Source organism: Micrasema longulum, unplaced genomic scaffold (genome assembly GCF_059751315.1).
Source record: "Micrasema longulum isolate JH-2025_06_02 unplaced genomic scaffold, ASM5975131v1 h1tg000011l, whole genome shotgun sequence".
NCBI lineage: Eukaryota > Metazoa > Arthropoda > Insecta > Trichoptera > Brachycentridae > Micrasema > Micrasema longulum.
Window position 1 is genome coordinate 624207 of NW_028277219.1, and position 14056 is coordinate 638262.

A 14056-nucleotide genomic window follows, 5' to 3' on the forward strand; every position below is an offset into this window, starting at 1 on the left:
AAATATATATTTATATGAAGAATTTCTAATATATTTAGATTAACTGGGATTATTTTTACCTCACCTGATAAATCAATAATCTCCTGTATTATGTATCTACATAAATATATATATATATATATTATGTGTAATAATAATAATAATGAAATATTACAACTTTAAAAAACATCTATTCCTACAGTATTAATCACAAATAACTTGTATTTCCGCATAACGATATTGTCGTGTTGTAGTATTTCTGGTTAAGATTAAACTTTTACTTGTAGAGTTCTGAACGAGATAAAGAAGACTCGGTAAAGCCACAAAACCAATTCCAACACTCCGTGCCTCGGTGAAACTGTAATCTCCGTGTGTTACATATCCCATAACTTCTCTGGTGCACTGTCTTCTGACATTTTCCACTTTTGAAGGCAACCACAGTTCTCTCATCTTACAGGAATATTCATTTATGATCATAGAATTATCTTGCTTTGCGACATCAACATACCTTGTTGAGTTTGCCTAGAAGAAAATGATAGGCAGGTATATAATTTTTTTATTACAATTTGAGCATGTTCAAGTTCTGAAAATATATTTTAAAATGCAAAATATGTATTATTTGAATTGGGAACATAAACTAGATTTAATCGAATTAATTGAATGCATCTTACCAAAATTTTTCTTTTTACTCTGACTGCCTTTCTGCGCAGCTTTTTCAATAATGTTTTATGCTCCAAGCTGAATTTGTGTCTTAATTTTTGATTTTTATCAGATTTGAGCGGTTCCGCAAGATCGGAACTTTTTCTTGTAGGAGAATCTTCCTTTTTCGGAACACATATTAAAGCAAAATGTTTAACATGCCCCTTTCCCATAGTCCTTAACTTCACAGGTACGAGGCAATTAGAGTTCCAATTTATTTCAGGATTGAGCAGTTTGGTGTTTATCATTTCCTTAAAATTTGATAGTATAAATATTCAAAACAAAACTTGGTTCTCAAAGTGTATTTCCTAATAATTAAGAAGAAAAATATTATCCCGTATTTTCTAATGTTTCCTATTAATAATCTGTTATATAAAGGTAAGGTGATCAGTCTTACACTTCAGGTGCCAGCCCAAGGACAGTGAGATATTTTAGTGTAAAAACACTTTTGAAACAAATATTTTACGTCGATCCTTCCAGGAAATAACTTATTCATTTTTTTACAATTTTTACACGAGTAGCCATCAAGTCAAAATCACTCGTACAGGATTCTGGTTCTATTTCACACAGATCTGTATTCTTAATCCGCCTGGACAGGGGCACATCCAAAATAAAATTGGTTAAATGAATTATTAACATACATTTAGAAAAATGGCAGTCACAAATTCGATTTTATATAAGACAGTAAAAAATCCTACCATATGGGGAAAAAACATTTATGAAGAAAAAGATGAACAAAATTCAAACTTAAGGTAATCGTCGGTGATATTGCAATACCATGGAACTGATTAAGATCTGTTAGTTTTTAATAATTGCTATTTTTATAGTTTTTATGATAGTCCAGCAGTATTTTTGGTTGATTTAAAACGTAAGTAGTATTTTATTTTATTTTTATTTATTAAGGAAAAACAACAGCTGTTATATAAGAATACAAAATATAAAAACAGTTCAAACATCCAGTTAAAGTTTTTCACAAATATAATGAGAGAACATGTTACACAGTAAAGAGAAAAATAATATATTATATAAGACAAGAGAAAAAAAAAAAAAAAGAGCCCTTGAGAAGGTTAAGGGATGAGGAAATAGAGTGGAGGTGTGGAGGAGAGGGATTTTGGGATAGTTGACCAATTCAAAATTTTGATATTATAATAAAATAAACATAATTAAAGGAACATAAACTTATTCCACACGGACAAATGTTTTATTTTACAGTGTTTCAAAAAGTTTTTTTTTGAAGTCACAAAATGTTGTATTAACAAAACACTTTTTAAGATCCCCTGCTAAAAAAATCAATTGATAGTTACGCTGTATTGCAGTACCACCAACATAATGTTAAATAAAATTAAATACACGGTTTTTCAGGGCCAGCCCCGAAACTTCAGAGGAATATTCCTCATGGTAAGCTTTAAAAAAAATCCTAATAAAAATTTTCCAAAGTCATTTATGATTTTTTTTTTTTTTTTTTTATGATTTCAAAATAGAGTAAATCCATAATTTCTCGAACTAGCATCCCTAGCTACCCCTTCCCGACAAAAAAATGCGATAAAAAAGGTATTTGACCAATGAAGCGATACACACCAGACACGGACAAGGGAAGCAGCTGGGTAGGGGAGGGGTAGGGGTCTGTAGAGGGACTGCTTGTCCGAGAAATTAAGGATTTACTACATTTTTAGATCACATTTTTTTTGTTAAAAATGACTTTTTGGAAATTTTTTATTAGGGTTTTTTGAAAGCTCACCATGAGGAATGTTCCTCTGGAGTTTCGCTGTCTGGCCCTGAAAAACCGTGTACATATCGACGCTGGAAAAGAGAAATGAAAAAAAATCTCATTCATATGTATTGTTTTGGCATGATTCCTACATAACTTAAATAAAAAATTAAAATACCAGATTCTTTGTGGATGAAAAAAATGTAAAGTTGCTACATGTCGCTTGGCAACTTTTTCTTTCCCAGCTTTGATATATATATATATGTAGTTATTATACATGTTATTATTAGTGCACACATAAGAATATGTTAATATGTGCCCTACTTAAAGATTTAAAATTAAAAAAATATAAAAGATACATAAAATGAATATATTTATAAATTCAAATAATTTTGTTTACCTGCAATTTCAATAAAACTGTTTTATCTCTTAGAATAGAAAACTGTTTCATTTCAGAAGGGATAATTTTCCAATCATTTATGAGTATTTCCCATCGACATAGGAATGGACTGTTAATTGATAATTTGGAAAAATTAACTCTTTTATTTGGTGGCAATCTAAAATATTTATTCTCGAGTAAGTTTGACAGTATTCCTGCTTCATTTCGATACGCCATTGTGTCCGGTTGTAGTTCAGTGCAACCTGATTCAAAATATAAATTGGTAGTCTCTCGTAAACCACCGGCTCTAGCCCCCCGCAAAATAAATGACATCCAGAAGGCCATCGCATAGCCTTTTGGAATAATGATTTCCCAGCCACTATTGTAACCTAAAAAGAAGAAATTTACACGTGGATTAAGAAACTAAGGTATGTATCTATATAATTTGTAAAACTAATGGATTGTTTTTACCTATTCTTTTGTACTGGGAATTTTGACTCCCCGGCCTCTGTATAAGAATAATCGGAACGCCCGGAATGCTGTCCAAAAATATGTTACTAACTCCCGGAACCAGAGAATTATTTTCGCGTAGCTTATTAATTTCTAAATTTGAAATAATCGTATTGCTGATAGAATATCTCATGTCCCGGTCCCACAGAGGACTATTATTTATGTTATTTGGCATTATAATAAAATCTTCCGTCTTTAAGTTATCGTTTACTTCTGGAACAGCTTTCGTTCTTTTAATAGGAAAACTTATTCTTGGATCTTTGACATTTAGACCTACAATCAAATTGCATGGCAACTCTGCTGGAGTGCTTAAATTTTGAAATTTGGACCAAAAGTTTTTTTGCACTTCATGAACATTTAAGAAATTTGGGTTTTTACTGCACAGTTTATTAAACCACGAATCTTCCCGTTCTACCGTATTGGCAATAGGAATAAGAGCTTTGCTCAATACAGCATGAGATAATGGTCCCGTTAACCTGAATCTGTTAACAACATCTTTAAGCTCAAATAATCTTACAGTTTTATCATTTTTATATTCATCGTTTAATTTATCATTTATTTTAACATCTCGCGAGTTGTGCCGTAACTTTCTGCGTTTTGTGGGCTTGACAGCATTTTCAGCTGCTAAATTACTTTCAGATATAGTGGAAATATTGTTTTTGTTGGATAAATCAAAACATTTTATTAAAATAGCTACAAAGTCCCGATAAAATGAGGGATGAACAAAAATCCACACACATTTGATATTCTCAGAATTTGGTTTCCAAAGGAAGTTAACTTTTCCGATGCAATTGAAGGGATATTTATCTATGTCGAATACGTAGGCGCTTCCTTCTCTTTTGCCATCGAAGTAAGCCCGAGAAGTAATACCGAGCCCGCACTTTGGACTTGTTATTCTTTTGAAGCCTGGCATCAGTTCTTCCATAGTACCATTCAGTTGGATGCTGCAGTAGTAAGATACATCCTGAATAAGACAGTGTTTAGATCCAGCTCTGTAACAAGCTCGAAATGCTTTGTCACAAGGCGCCTCTGGAAGTTTGTAGCCCCATTTACTGGTCATATGGAATCGTTTAGCGTGCCAAATATGTGTCTCCATCCAAACATATTCTCTCTGCCTTCTGTTATACTCTTCAAGCAGGTTTTTAGGTCTTCTTCTGTACTTCCGAGACGGCCTTTTTTGTTTTGTGGGAAGGCCACTTTTTTGTAACTGCGCTTCGTGAGCTTGTCGTAGTTTTCTAGGCAAACGTTTAGAATTATGGCTCATAATTCTTCGTCGCATGTGCACTGGTAAAGATTGGAAAACCAATTTAGAATGACACGGATTCAAAATACATTCTGCCATTGCTGCGATCTCTTTACTTCTTGCTGCTGCGAATTTTAAAACGTTCACCTCAGTTGGCAGAGTCTCTTGTCCACCCAAGGATGAATCGAATTGTGAAATTTCTTTTAAATCCTCCATTTTTCAACAGAACTATTATTTTTACCAAAAAATAATTATATAAACATAACCAAACTTTGATGTCGAACGTCAAACTCGCGTGTTTTATTTTGAATTTTTATGTCAGATTTGGTTTGGTCAGACTGATCAAAAAAGTGTTGCTATACTTACATAATTATTATGAGTTACCTACTCCAACAAAGAATAAGAAAAGAAAATATAAATAACGGAATGAGGGTAAAATAATGAGAAAATGTAGGCATGGTAATTGTAATTTTAATAAAAATTGTTTTTAAATGTGAAATAAATTTACGATGATAACGTTATTTAAAATATTGCGAGATATTGTAGTAATATTGTAGTGATATTGGAGTAAACATAATAACGTGTGTGAATAAATAATAGCTTAGTGGTTTATACGAATATAGATTACTTTTCCCGATCACGCGAATAAATAAATGATACCTATTGATATGCACGTTTAGATGTGAAATCTTCAGAATTCGGAGTGATATTACAGGGAATAGGAATCAAGTTGTGTTGAAGTAAAGAATACACATTGCACCAACGATCAGCAGACTAAATATTATCACGGAGCCAAAAGCCAACTCGCTCAAATTTGTTTCGGGAATATTTTTGCGTTAAAATATTGCGTGATTTTTTTTTTTACAAAAAATACTTAACGCGACAACGTGGACTTTATTATTATATTTAATACAACAATCGATATTGTACAATATTAAGGAAACCCAGAAGTATGAAGTAACATAAAATGTTTTTTAATATGTAATTTTGGCAGTGGCTGTAATAGAAATATCAAACCCAATATTGTCTTACTGTATGTAGGTAATATTATTTAGCTGGTACGTCTGCATGTTTTAAGTAAGCTCGAGGTAAAAAATGTAATTCGCTTATTATTAAAGGTACCTAAGTGCGCGTTAGACTTAAAATAGATTTTTTTTCTAGGACTAAAAATTGGCTCATCAAAATGGCAAAAATCTGACTGTTATACGAGCATTTCCGACTCGATGGCAACCTTAAGTAAAAATTATGAAAAAAATAAATTGAGGAGTAAGTTGGTCTTGAAAGTAGTGGTCATAATATTTGGCTGATTTATATAGCGCCATTTTTGTAAAAAATCACCTCAAGGGCGCTTTACAATTGTATATTTAAACTTACATTCTAACTAAACTTAAGTGATATATTATATTTCCAGATTTAAAATTGTGGGTATGATAGTTTTAAGAAGTGGGATTTTAGTTGGGATCTGAACTGACTGGGACTGTCGATAATTCGTAAGTTTGAAGGCAATTGGTTCCAGGCAGAGGGGCCGGCGGCGGCAAAAGCACGATCTCCATATCTAGTGTTTAGAGAGCACCGGATTTCGACAAGTTATCCTCTTCCTGAATCAAATGCTGACCTAAGAGTAAATTTTCTTTGACATGTATTTTCCCCAATACAAAGATCCGATAGGTATTTTGGATCCATTTCATGAAGGGATTTGAATACTGTCCAGCACAGCTTGTATTTTATTCTCTCTGGGCTTTTTAACCAGTGTTAATCTCGAAGATGTTGTGAGATGTGAGAATAATTTTTTACTCCCGTAATAAGCCTTGCTGCTGCATTGAAAACAGATTGAACTTTATTAGTTTGATATTTTGGGAGATTTGCGTATATTCCATTACAGTAATCTAGACGCGAAACGACATAAGCATTTACATGAGCTTTAGTTGCATATATAGGAATATTTCTCCGCACGGATTTGATCTGTTGGAGATGGAAAAAACCAGCAGTTACCGTTTTATTGACATGAGAATGAAGAGAAAGATCTGAATCTAAATAAACACCCAGTAGTTTAACATTTGTACTAGGGGTAAGATCACAACCTGTGATTGAAATTGGAGATTGGTCTAAAAGGTGTTGTCGCTTTTTTGTCGCTGTCAATAGAAGCTCAGTTTTAGAGGGATTGAGTTTGAGTCTGTTTGATGACATCCAGTTGTTGACGGTTTGGATGCATTGAGACACACGATTTTTTAAATTGTTTATATCTTGAGGAGAGCAGTAAAAATAGATTTGTTGGTCATCCGCATAATAGTGAGAAAGTAATCCGAATGAGTGAATAATTTTGGACACATCGTTAATGAACAGTGTGAAGAGCATTGGACCAAGAACGGAACCTTGTGGTTATCATATTCGCTTACCATAATTGAAGTCTCGGGTTCAATTCCTGGCAAGATGGATACGAAATATAAATTTAAAAGGTGTTTTTGCATAACAAAATTTTATTGTTCCAGGGCACCTGAAGCGTAAGACTGATCGTCTTAGGCACCTTCATGTAACAGACGATAGTATCAATGCAGCTAACCTAAATCATTTGGCGAGGATGGTAACACGGTTGTGATGATAATTGTTAGCATTGTTTGTTTGTTCGCATAGCAGAAGGTTTGTGAACAACATAAATACTAAGATAGTATTGTATGGAAACGAGTAATATGTAGGTACCTAAGTATAAGTTCGATTATACTGTACATTTAAAGTAGGTATTGCAGTAGGTAGGTACGTACAAAGATAACAAAGTCAACTGCGTTATCCGTTTCGTTAATGCCACAAAAGTCAGTCGACGTGAACTTTGGATTTCACGAACATAAATAAATATTCCAAGATAACTGACTGATAAATAACGCAGTTATTCATATTTACGAAGCTTTAACTTAGAATATTAGTTAGCTGTTGTTGTCTGAGGTGTTAAAAGTTAAATCAAGTGTTTTTTTAAAAAAATCATATTATAAAGTTTTAACTCTAAAACTAAACTAAAAATGTCTACTCTTATTAAGAAAATTATAACCTCGCCACATACCTACAAACCCGTTGGACCTTACAGGTTAGTACCTACCTTCGTAAATCTGTAAATCCATAATATTATGAAGTATGCAATAAATATGATTACCCATACAAGATAGCAGAGTACAATAATACCTAGCTTTAGCTACCTCATGTACCTCATGTAATTTATTACATGAGGTATTACTTAATGAGTACCGTCAAACATGACAATTTTGCCCAGCCATGACAATTTTGCCCACTGCCAAAATCCTTAACAAAATCAAGTTTTAAAGTAAGAAAAGTTTCTGGTTTCATAAAAATTACATTTGATAAGTATATTTTGATAGTTCCATGGCAAAACTAAATATTTAGTTTACCGCCAGCTTCAGTTGATCACTTAAAATTTGAAGTAAAACTTGAAGGTCTGTTTGTGTATATCTACAAATATTGTCAAAACTTTTGTTGTTGCGGAGTTTATGTTGAAAGGAGGCAAGTAAGTTTTATATATTTCATTGCATACATAATAAAGACGCTATAGAACGTATTTCTGTATATCTATTTGAACAAACACAATAGATATTTAAGTGGGCAAAATTGTCTTAGATTTCTTAGCTAGTGTTTTGACAATTTTGCCCACGTCTAGGGTTGTCGCTACATACTACATTGAAAAAATATTATCTAAGAAAGTAGAAAATATAAAAGAAAATGAAGTAAATGGTAAAAACATGATTTTAAACGAGGTAACGGGATGTTTTGTTCAAACTGGCCCATAAATCAGATTTTTTACCAAAGATTTAACAAATAAGATTTAAAAATCTGATGGTATTTCAACTCAAATACACGCTGAAAATGACAGGCTAGTTATTCTGTTCATTTAAACTTTTTCTACCACACAGCAATTGGTAAACAATCCATCCGATTTTTCTCTGCCATCAGGATCAAAAGATACCTACACCCTATAGAGGAGAACATTGAAAAAAATGTCATAGCGACATGGAAACAACAGACTTTGATGCCTACTCAGTTGTTGAATCAACAGATTTTGAGACATTCATCATAAGTCATTACGACGAATATGAACAACGTGCCTCCGAATCTTCGGCCGAGGAAAACAAAAAAACAGTGTCTGATTCGCTTGAAATTAATAACGGTGAAAAAGTCGCTTTTGTTTTAGTAAAGTTTAACACTGTTGATACGCAAAATGACAAATATTATGTCGGTTAAGTTATCAGCGCATCAACTACTACAATTTTATTTTTGTTATGTCATTTGTAAGACGCAAACGTAATGGAGCTTTGTGTGGTCTTAAGTTGAGGATATTGCTGATGTATTTAATTGGAACATAGTGAAATCTTTACCTGAACCTGTAATATTGCGTCAAGGTTTTCATAAATTCAATCTTAAAAACTGCAAGATTGGGTCATTTTCTGTGAGTAAATTAAAAATTGTCATACAAAAACCAATTTAAATTTTTACTATTCAAAAATAATTTCAACCATTTTAAAAAATGTAAGAATATCCAACCACATTTTAGAAAGTTTTATTTATTAAATTTGCTAGCTTTTTGTGAAATTATGGAGACTTATTTTTTTATTTTAAATGTTTTTTTGTATGAATATTTTTAACAGTCTAAAGAAGAAAATAAAACATACAAAATATTATGAATTCTGTACATAAAATACAATTTCAAAGTATAGGTAATCAAGAAAATAATTGCACTGCTGTACAAAAAAATAAAGATAGTTTTTTTTTCTACATACACATTTAAAGAAAAATCGTTTTGGGGGCAAGCTCCCTTAATTACGAAAATTGCATCAGAACTGAAATGGTTTGTAAAAAAAAATGATTGGATTATGCATAGTCAAACACGTACAAATTAAAAGGATTAGAGATAAACTCCTTTGGTTTTGTTAAAAATCCAATTATGTGCCAACCCTGGCCCACAAATCCATATTGTTTAGAAAACTTGAGGAAATAGTTGACAATTTTGCCCACCGGTTTTTTTCATTGATTTTATAATGGTGATGCCTCGATGATGCTATTGTTTAAACATAAACAGTTTTTTTCGCTCAAAAAGTAGTAATAAACTGCATGATAAGGATGATAAAACCAAAAATAACAGCTAATTAATAACAGATAATTTTGCCCAGCATGTTTTGTCTTCTAAAATAGCATAAATATAAAAAAGCAAACGTTTTGTACTTGTAGAAATGCTCAGAATAATTAGTATCACTATTCAACAAAATGGATAGGAGTTGTCCCATACAAAAAAAATATGATATTGTAAAAGTTTGTTAAAACTGGGCAAAATTGTCACGTTTGACGGTACTATATTATGTAGTATTTCAGACTCTTATTTATACGTAACTAAGTCTAAAAGACTAAGGCATGGACGATGATAAATAATGGTTTTTGTCTGTAGATAATTCGGTATATTTTATTTACGAGATAGTCAACGACCTATCTGACCTATTTACGCTATCTGATGTTAATTTTTCGAGTAACAGAATACCTATTTATTTATTTTATTTTTTAACTTTTTGTACATAATGTTATTTGTACATTGGCGGGCTTATTGCCAAATGGCAATTTCTTCCAACCAACCAATAAAATAAAAGTTTTATTTTTATAATTCAAGTTACAGAACATATTCAATAGAAAAAAAGATTAAAAAGCTAAAGATATATAAAAATAGAAATAAACGTATTTGTTTATAAATTACCTTAAATCAAAACTATTACTCAAAAGGAAAAAAGAGGAAAAAAGGAAAGGAGGAGAGGTTAAGGAAGAGAAAGGAGAGGTTTCTTCAGACGTGATTTAAATAGAGATAATGTAGTAACATATTTGATGGTGGATGGGAGATGATTCCACAGTCGAGCCGCATGGACACTATATGAGTTAGAGAAGAAAAAGGAATTGTGGATGGGTATTAAGAGAGTGCCTTGAGAATTAGAACAAAGAGGTAAACCATGAACTGATAAGCGTTGAAATTTTTCACGCAGGTATATAGGAGCGTTAGGACTATGAAGTACATTGAACAGAAGTGAGAGGGAGTGATAGTCTCTCCGCTGTCTAATTTTGAGCCATTTTAGTTGCCTACGATAATCAGAAATGTGGTCATATTTCCTAAAACCAAAAATGTACCTTATGCATGTATTCTGAAGTCATTCAAGTTTATCGTTTAATCGTATAATTTGAATCTGTTTAGTGAAACAAAGTAAAGTGTTACAAGAGCGTTTTTAGAATTCGATAATACCATTGGTGAAACAACTATTGATTAAAAAAAGTGCAAGTTGTACAAACCAAATAACGCGTTTTTTGTATTGAAATATCGCAGATATTATTAAAATAGAGTCCTTCAAGTTTTCGTCTAATTCAATAAATAACAACAAAAAAACCTCCTCAACTGAAAAGGGTACGTCAGGTACGTAATACGGAAGAATTGCAGGAATGTTAAATGAATAATATCTTTCGTCTTTTTAGTGTCGCCGTGTTAGCAGATCGTACCCTCTACGTATCGGGAGTCTTGGGGCTGGATAAGGACTCGGCCACCCTCGTACCAGGAGGTGCCGCTCCCGAAGCAAGGAAGGCACTGCATAACCTCCAGCACATCCTGGAGGCCGCTGGAACCAAATACGAGAACGTGGTGAAGACCACGATTATGCTCAATGACATCGCAGATTTTCCGGCCGTGAACGCTGTTTACCAAGAGTGTAAGATAATATGTCACACCGAAACAATGTCACACAGTAGTAACGAAACAATGTCACAAAGTACTAACGAAACATTGTCACACAGTACTAACGAAACAATGTCACACAGCAGTAACGAAACAATGTCTCACAGTTGTAACGAAACAATGACACACAATAGTGATAAAACGATGTCTCATAGTAGTGACGAAACAATGTCGGACAGAAATAACGAAACATTAACAAAATAGTAGTTGTAAAACAATGCCACACAGCAGTCACAATATTACACAGTAGTAATGAAATAACGCCACACAATAGTATAAAACAACGACTCACAGTAGTAACGAAACAATGTCACACAGTAGTAACGAAGCAATGTCACACATTAGTATCTTATGAAACAATGTCACACAGTAGTACCTCACTAAACAACGTCACACAGTAGTCACAAAATAATGTGACAGCAGTAACAAAAAAATGACAAACAGTAATATCGAAATAATGTCACACAGTTATAATGAAACAATGTCTCTTCCTCCCTGCACCCTGCGGTTCTTCTCCAGTTCGTCAGGCCGATTGCTCACATGTCACTTTCCACATTATCTAGCCATCTTAATTTTGATTTGCCCCTGCTTCGTTTGCCTTCCAGGGTGGTATTTATAATTTTATCGGGGGTACGATAAAAATTCATTCCGTGCACATGGCCCAACCATTGTAATCTTCTTATTTTTATGAATTGTGCAATGTTGGGTTCGCCATATAGAATCTGTCTCTTATTCATAATCATACCGTCTCCTCCACATTCCATTTTGGTGGACCATTTATTGTCTGACGTCATATGAATAAATAACTGGCAAGTATTAAATAAAGCGTTATTTTGCAGTTTTCAAGACCAGCCACCCCGCCCGTTCCACCTTCCAGGTTGGGAAGCTTCCATTATCTGCTGCAGTGGAGATTGAAGCTATTGCTCTTGTAGGAGACGTGAAGGTCGTCTCATGACTTCCCGACTCTAACAACAAAAATGAAGAGCGCAAAACATTCAGCAGACGTCACAAATCTCAAATTTGAATATGTTTATTCATCTACCTAGTACATTATTTAGATCATAATCATTTCTCTGTGCGCACCTGATGGTGCACAGAGCACTGCACTATTTATCCATTTTACCGAGTAAAAAATAATTATCAATGCGTTCCAATTGCAGCGTACCTATCTATATCATATTTATTTCATAAACTGTCACTTTTACTCTTCAAGTACGAGTCTAGGAACAATAAAATTTTGCAGTGTTGAAACCACCCTTAAAACCAATATTTCTCGTCCACTCTGTCAGGGATCGAGGACCCAATCCTTGGTTCTCGATCCTCCGATCATCCGATCTCAAAAATGGTAGGTGAACGCGCCAACAAGTACACGTGGCGGATTCATTTCCACTCGATTTCCAATTAGAGGATTTTTACTTAGGAGTAGCGATCGAATCGAAAGCACTCGTCCAGGGTTCTGGTTCCATTACACGCATAGCACATAGCATCATCCGCCTGGGCATATAATATTATTTTGATACTGTAATAAATTTTATACAAAATATAAAGATAGAAAAAGAACAAGTTTATTATTATTAAATAACAACCACGTGGTCAAATGGTCAACGCGTTTGCGTACAATGCAAGAGATCAGAGGTTCTAATCCCGGCATGGTTGACGTTAAAATATTTATTTAAAAATGTGTTTTTACGCTAGAATATTTCATAATCCTCGGACTGGCACCTGAAGCATAAGAGTCGTACCCATGGTGTAAATAGCATTTGTTGCTGACGTACCCTTGAATCCTTCCCTTTCTGTGACCGCTCGCAATTTAGGTAGGTATAATAGATTTATGTTTATCTATGATCTATGTTTAAGTCGATAAATTTTACATTTTTTTAATGTTTATAAGGCAGGAAAAATACGCTTCTTTTATAAAATCGATTATAGCTCGCGGGCCGCACAAAAATGCGAATTCGGCTGCATGCGACCCGCGGGTCGCAGTTTGCCCAGGCCTGGTCTAGATAATGAAACGTCGGTGTTGGTAAATTGACTACATAAATATTATTTTTATAACTGTTTAGTTTACGTTTTATACAAAATTTAAAAAAATAAAAAATGTGTTTTTAATATCAAAAACATTTTCACTTTGTGGTATGACATTTTACACTTATTAATGTATAAGTTTGTAAAAACCACTTTAACTTTAGAACTATACGTCGACCGGTTTCGAGGTTACTTCCTCATCATCAGGACTTGAACTGAAAAAAGAATTAAAAATGATTATTATTTGAATAGGTGCCTAACTTACAATATTTTAAGTATGTTTAATTGTTTGTAGACAAGGACTGGGTTCCGCCTCCTATATAGTTATCAAGATACAGATTATATATATATACTAGCGGACCCGTCAGACGTTGTCCTGCCCGAACGTTGGCTTGCCTGCTATTAGCTTGGAAAAAGACTTTTCATTGATAAGTAGGTACCTAAGTACTTGTTTGTGATTAAATTCCAAAACTAAAAAAATGATAATATCAAAATATTTAATTTAAGAAGGTACCTAGGTACTTGTTTATGGTTGAATTCCAAAACATAAAATAAATATTTATTCAAATATGGCATTCTTTTTGCAAACGTCAAACTCTGGTCGTCTCACCAACAAAGGGGTGTACTTATGTAGGAATACGATTTTTTAAAATGTATTGAATTTAATATTTTTTTAGTATTACCAAAAATCCAATAAAAAGAAGTAAATGGGTAGAAATTATAAGGAATTTAAGGAAAGAATCTGATTGACATCCA

The 14056-nt window shown here is 33.2% G+C and overlaps 2 protein-coding genes across 2 annotated transcripts; one reads left to right on the top strand and one right to left on the bottom strand.

Annotated features, from left to right (window-relative positions):
• Positions 1 to 16: 16 nt before the first annotated feature.
• Pop1 (POP1 ribonuclease P/MRP subunit) lies at positions 17 to 4858 on the bottom strand. Its single transcript, XM_088235516.1, has 4 exons — positions 3237 to 4858; positions 2787 to 3154; positions 651 to 929; positions 17 to 501 (listed from the first exon to the last, which is right to left on the bottom strand). The coding sequence occupies exons 1-4, from the start codon at positions 4732 to 4734 to the stop codon at positions 184 to 186; spliced, it is 2463 nt and encodes an 820-aa protein (XP_088091642.1). The 5' UTR covers positions 4735 to 4858; the 3' UTR covers positions 17 to 183.
• Positions 4859 to 7258: 2400 nt separating this feature from the next.
• On the top strand, positions 7259 to 12832 carry UK114 (reactive intermediate imine deaminase A homolog UK114). Its single transcript, XM_088235801.1, has 3 exons — positions 7259 to 7594; positions 11020 to 11249; positions 12115 to 12832. The coding sequence occupies exons 1-3, from the start codon at positions 7530 to 7532 to the stop codon at positions 12228 to 12230; spliced, it is 411 nt and encodes a 136-aa protein (XP_088091927.1). The 5' UTR covers positions 7259 to 7529; the 3' UTR covers positions 12231 to 12832.
• The last annotated feature ends 1224 nt before the right edge of the window (positions 12833 to 14056 follow it).

Bases quoted from the DNA above. Each gene is read 5' to 3' on its own strand.
- Pop1 (XM_088235516.1), bottom strand. From the start codon at position 4,734: ATGGAGGATTTAAAAGAAATTTCACAATTCGATTCATCCTTGGGTGGA. The intron at 3,155-3,236 runs GTAAAAACAATC...TCTTCTTTTTAG, and splicing joins TTCCCAGTACAAAAGAATAG to GTTACAATAGTGGCTGGGAA. The intron at 930-2,786 runs GTAAACAAAATT...TCAAATTTTAAG, and splicing joins CAGTTTTATTGAAATTGCAG to GAAATGATAAACACCAAACT.
- UK114 (XM_088235801.1), top strand. From the start codon at position 7,530: ATGTCTACTCTTATTAAGAAAATTATAACCTCGCCACATACCTACAAA. The intron at 7,595-11,019 runs GTTAGTACCTAC...TCGTCTTTTTAG, and splicing joins AAACCCGTTGGACCTTACAG to TGTCGCCGTGTTAGCAGATC. The intron at 11,250-12,114 runs GTAAGATAATAT...GTTATTTTGCAG, and splicing joins GAACGCTGTTTACCAAGAGT to TTTTCAAGACCAGCCACCCC.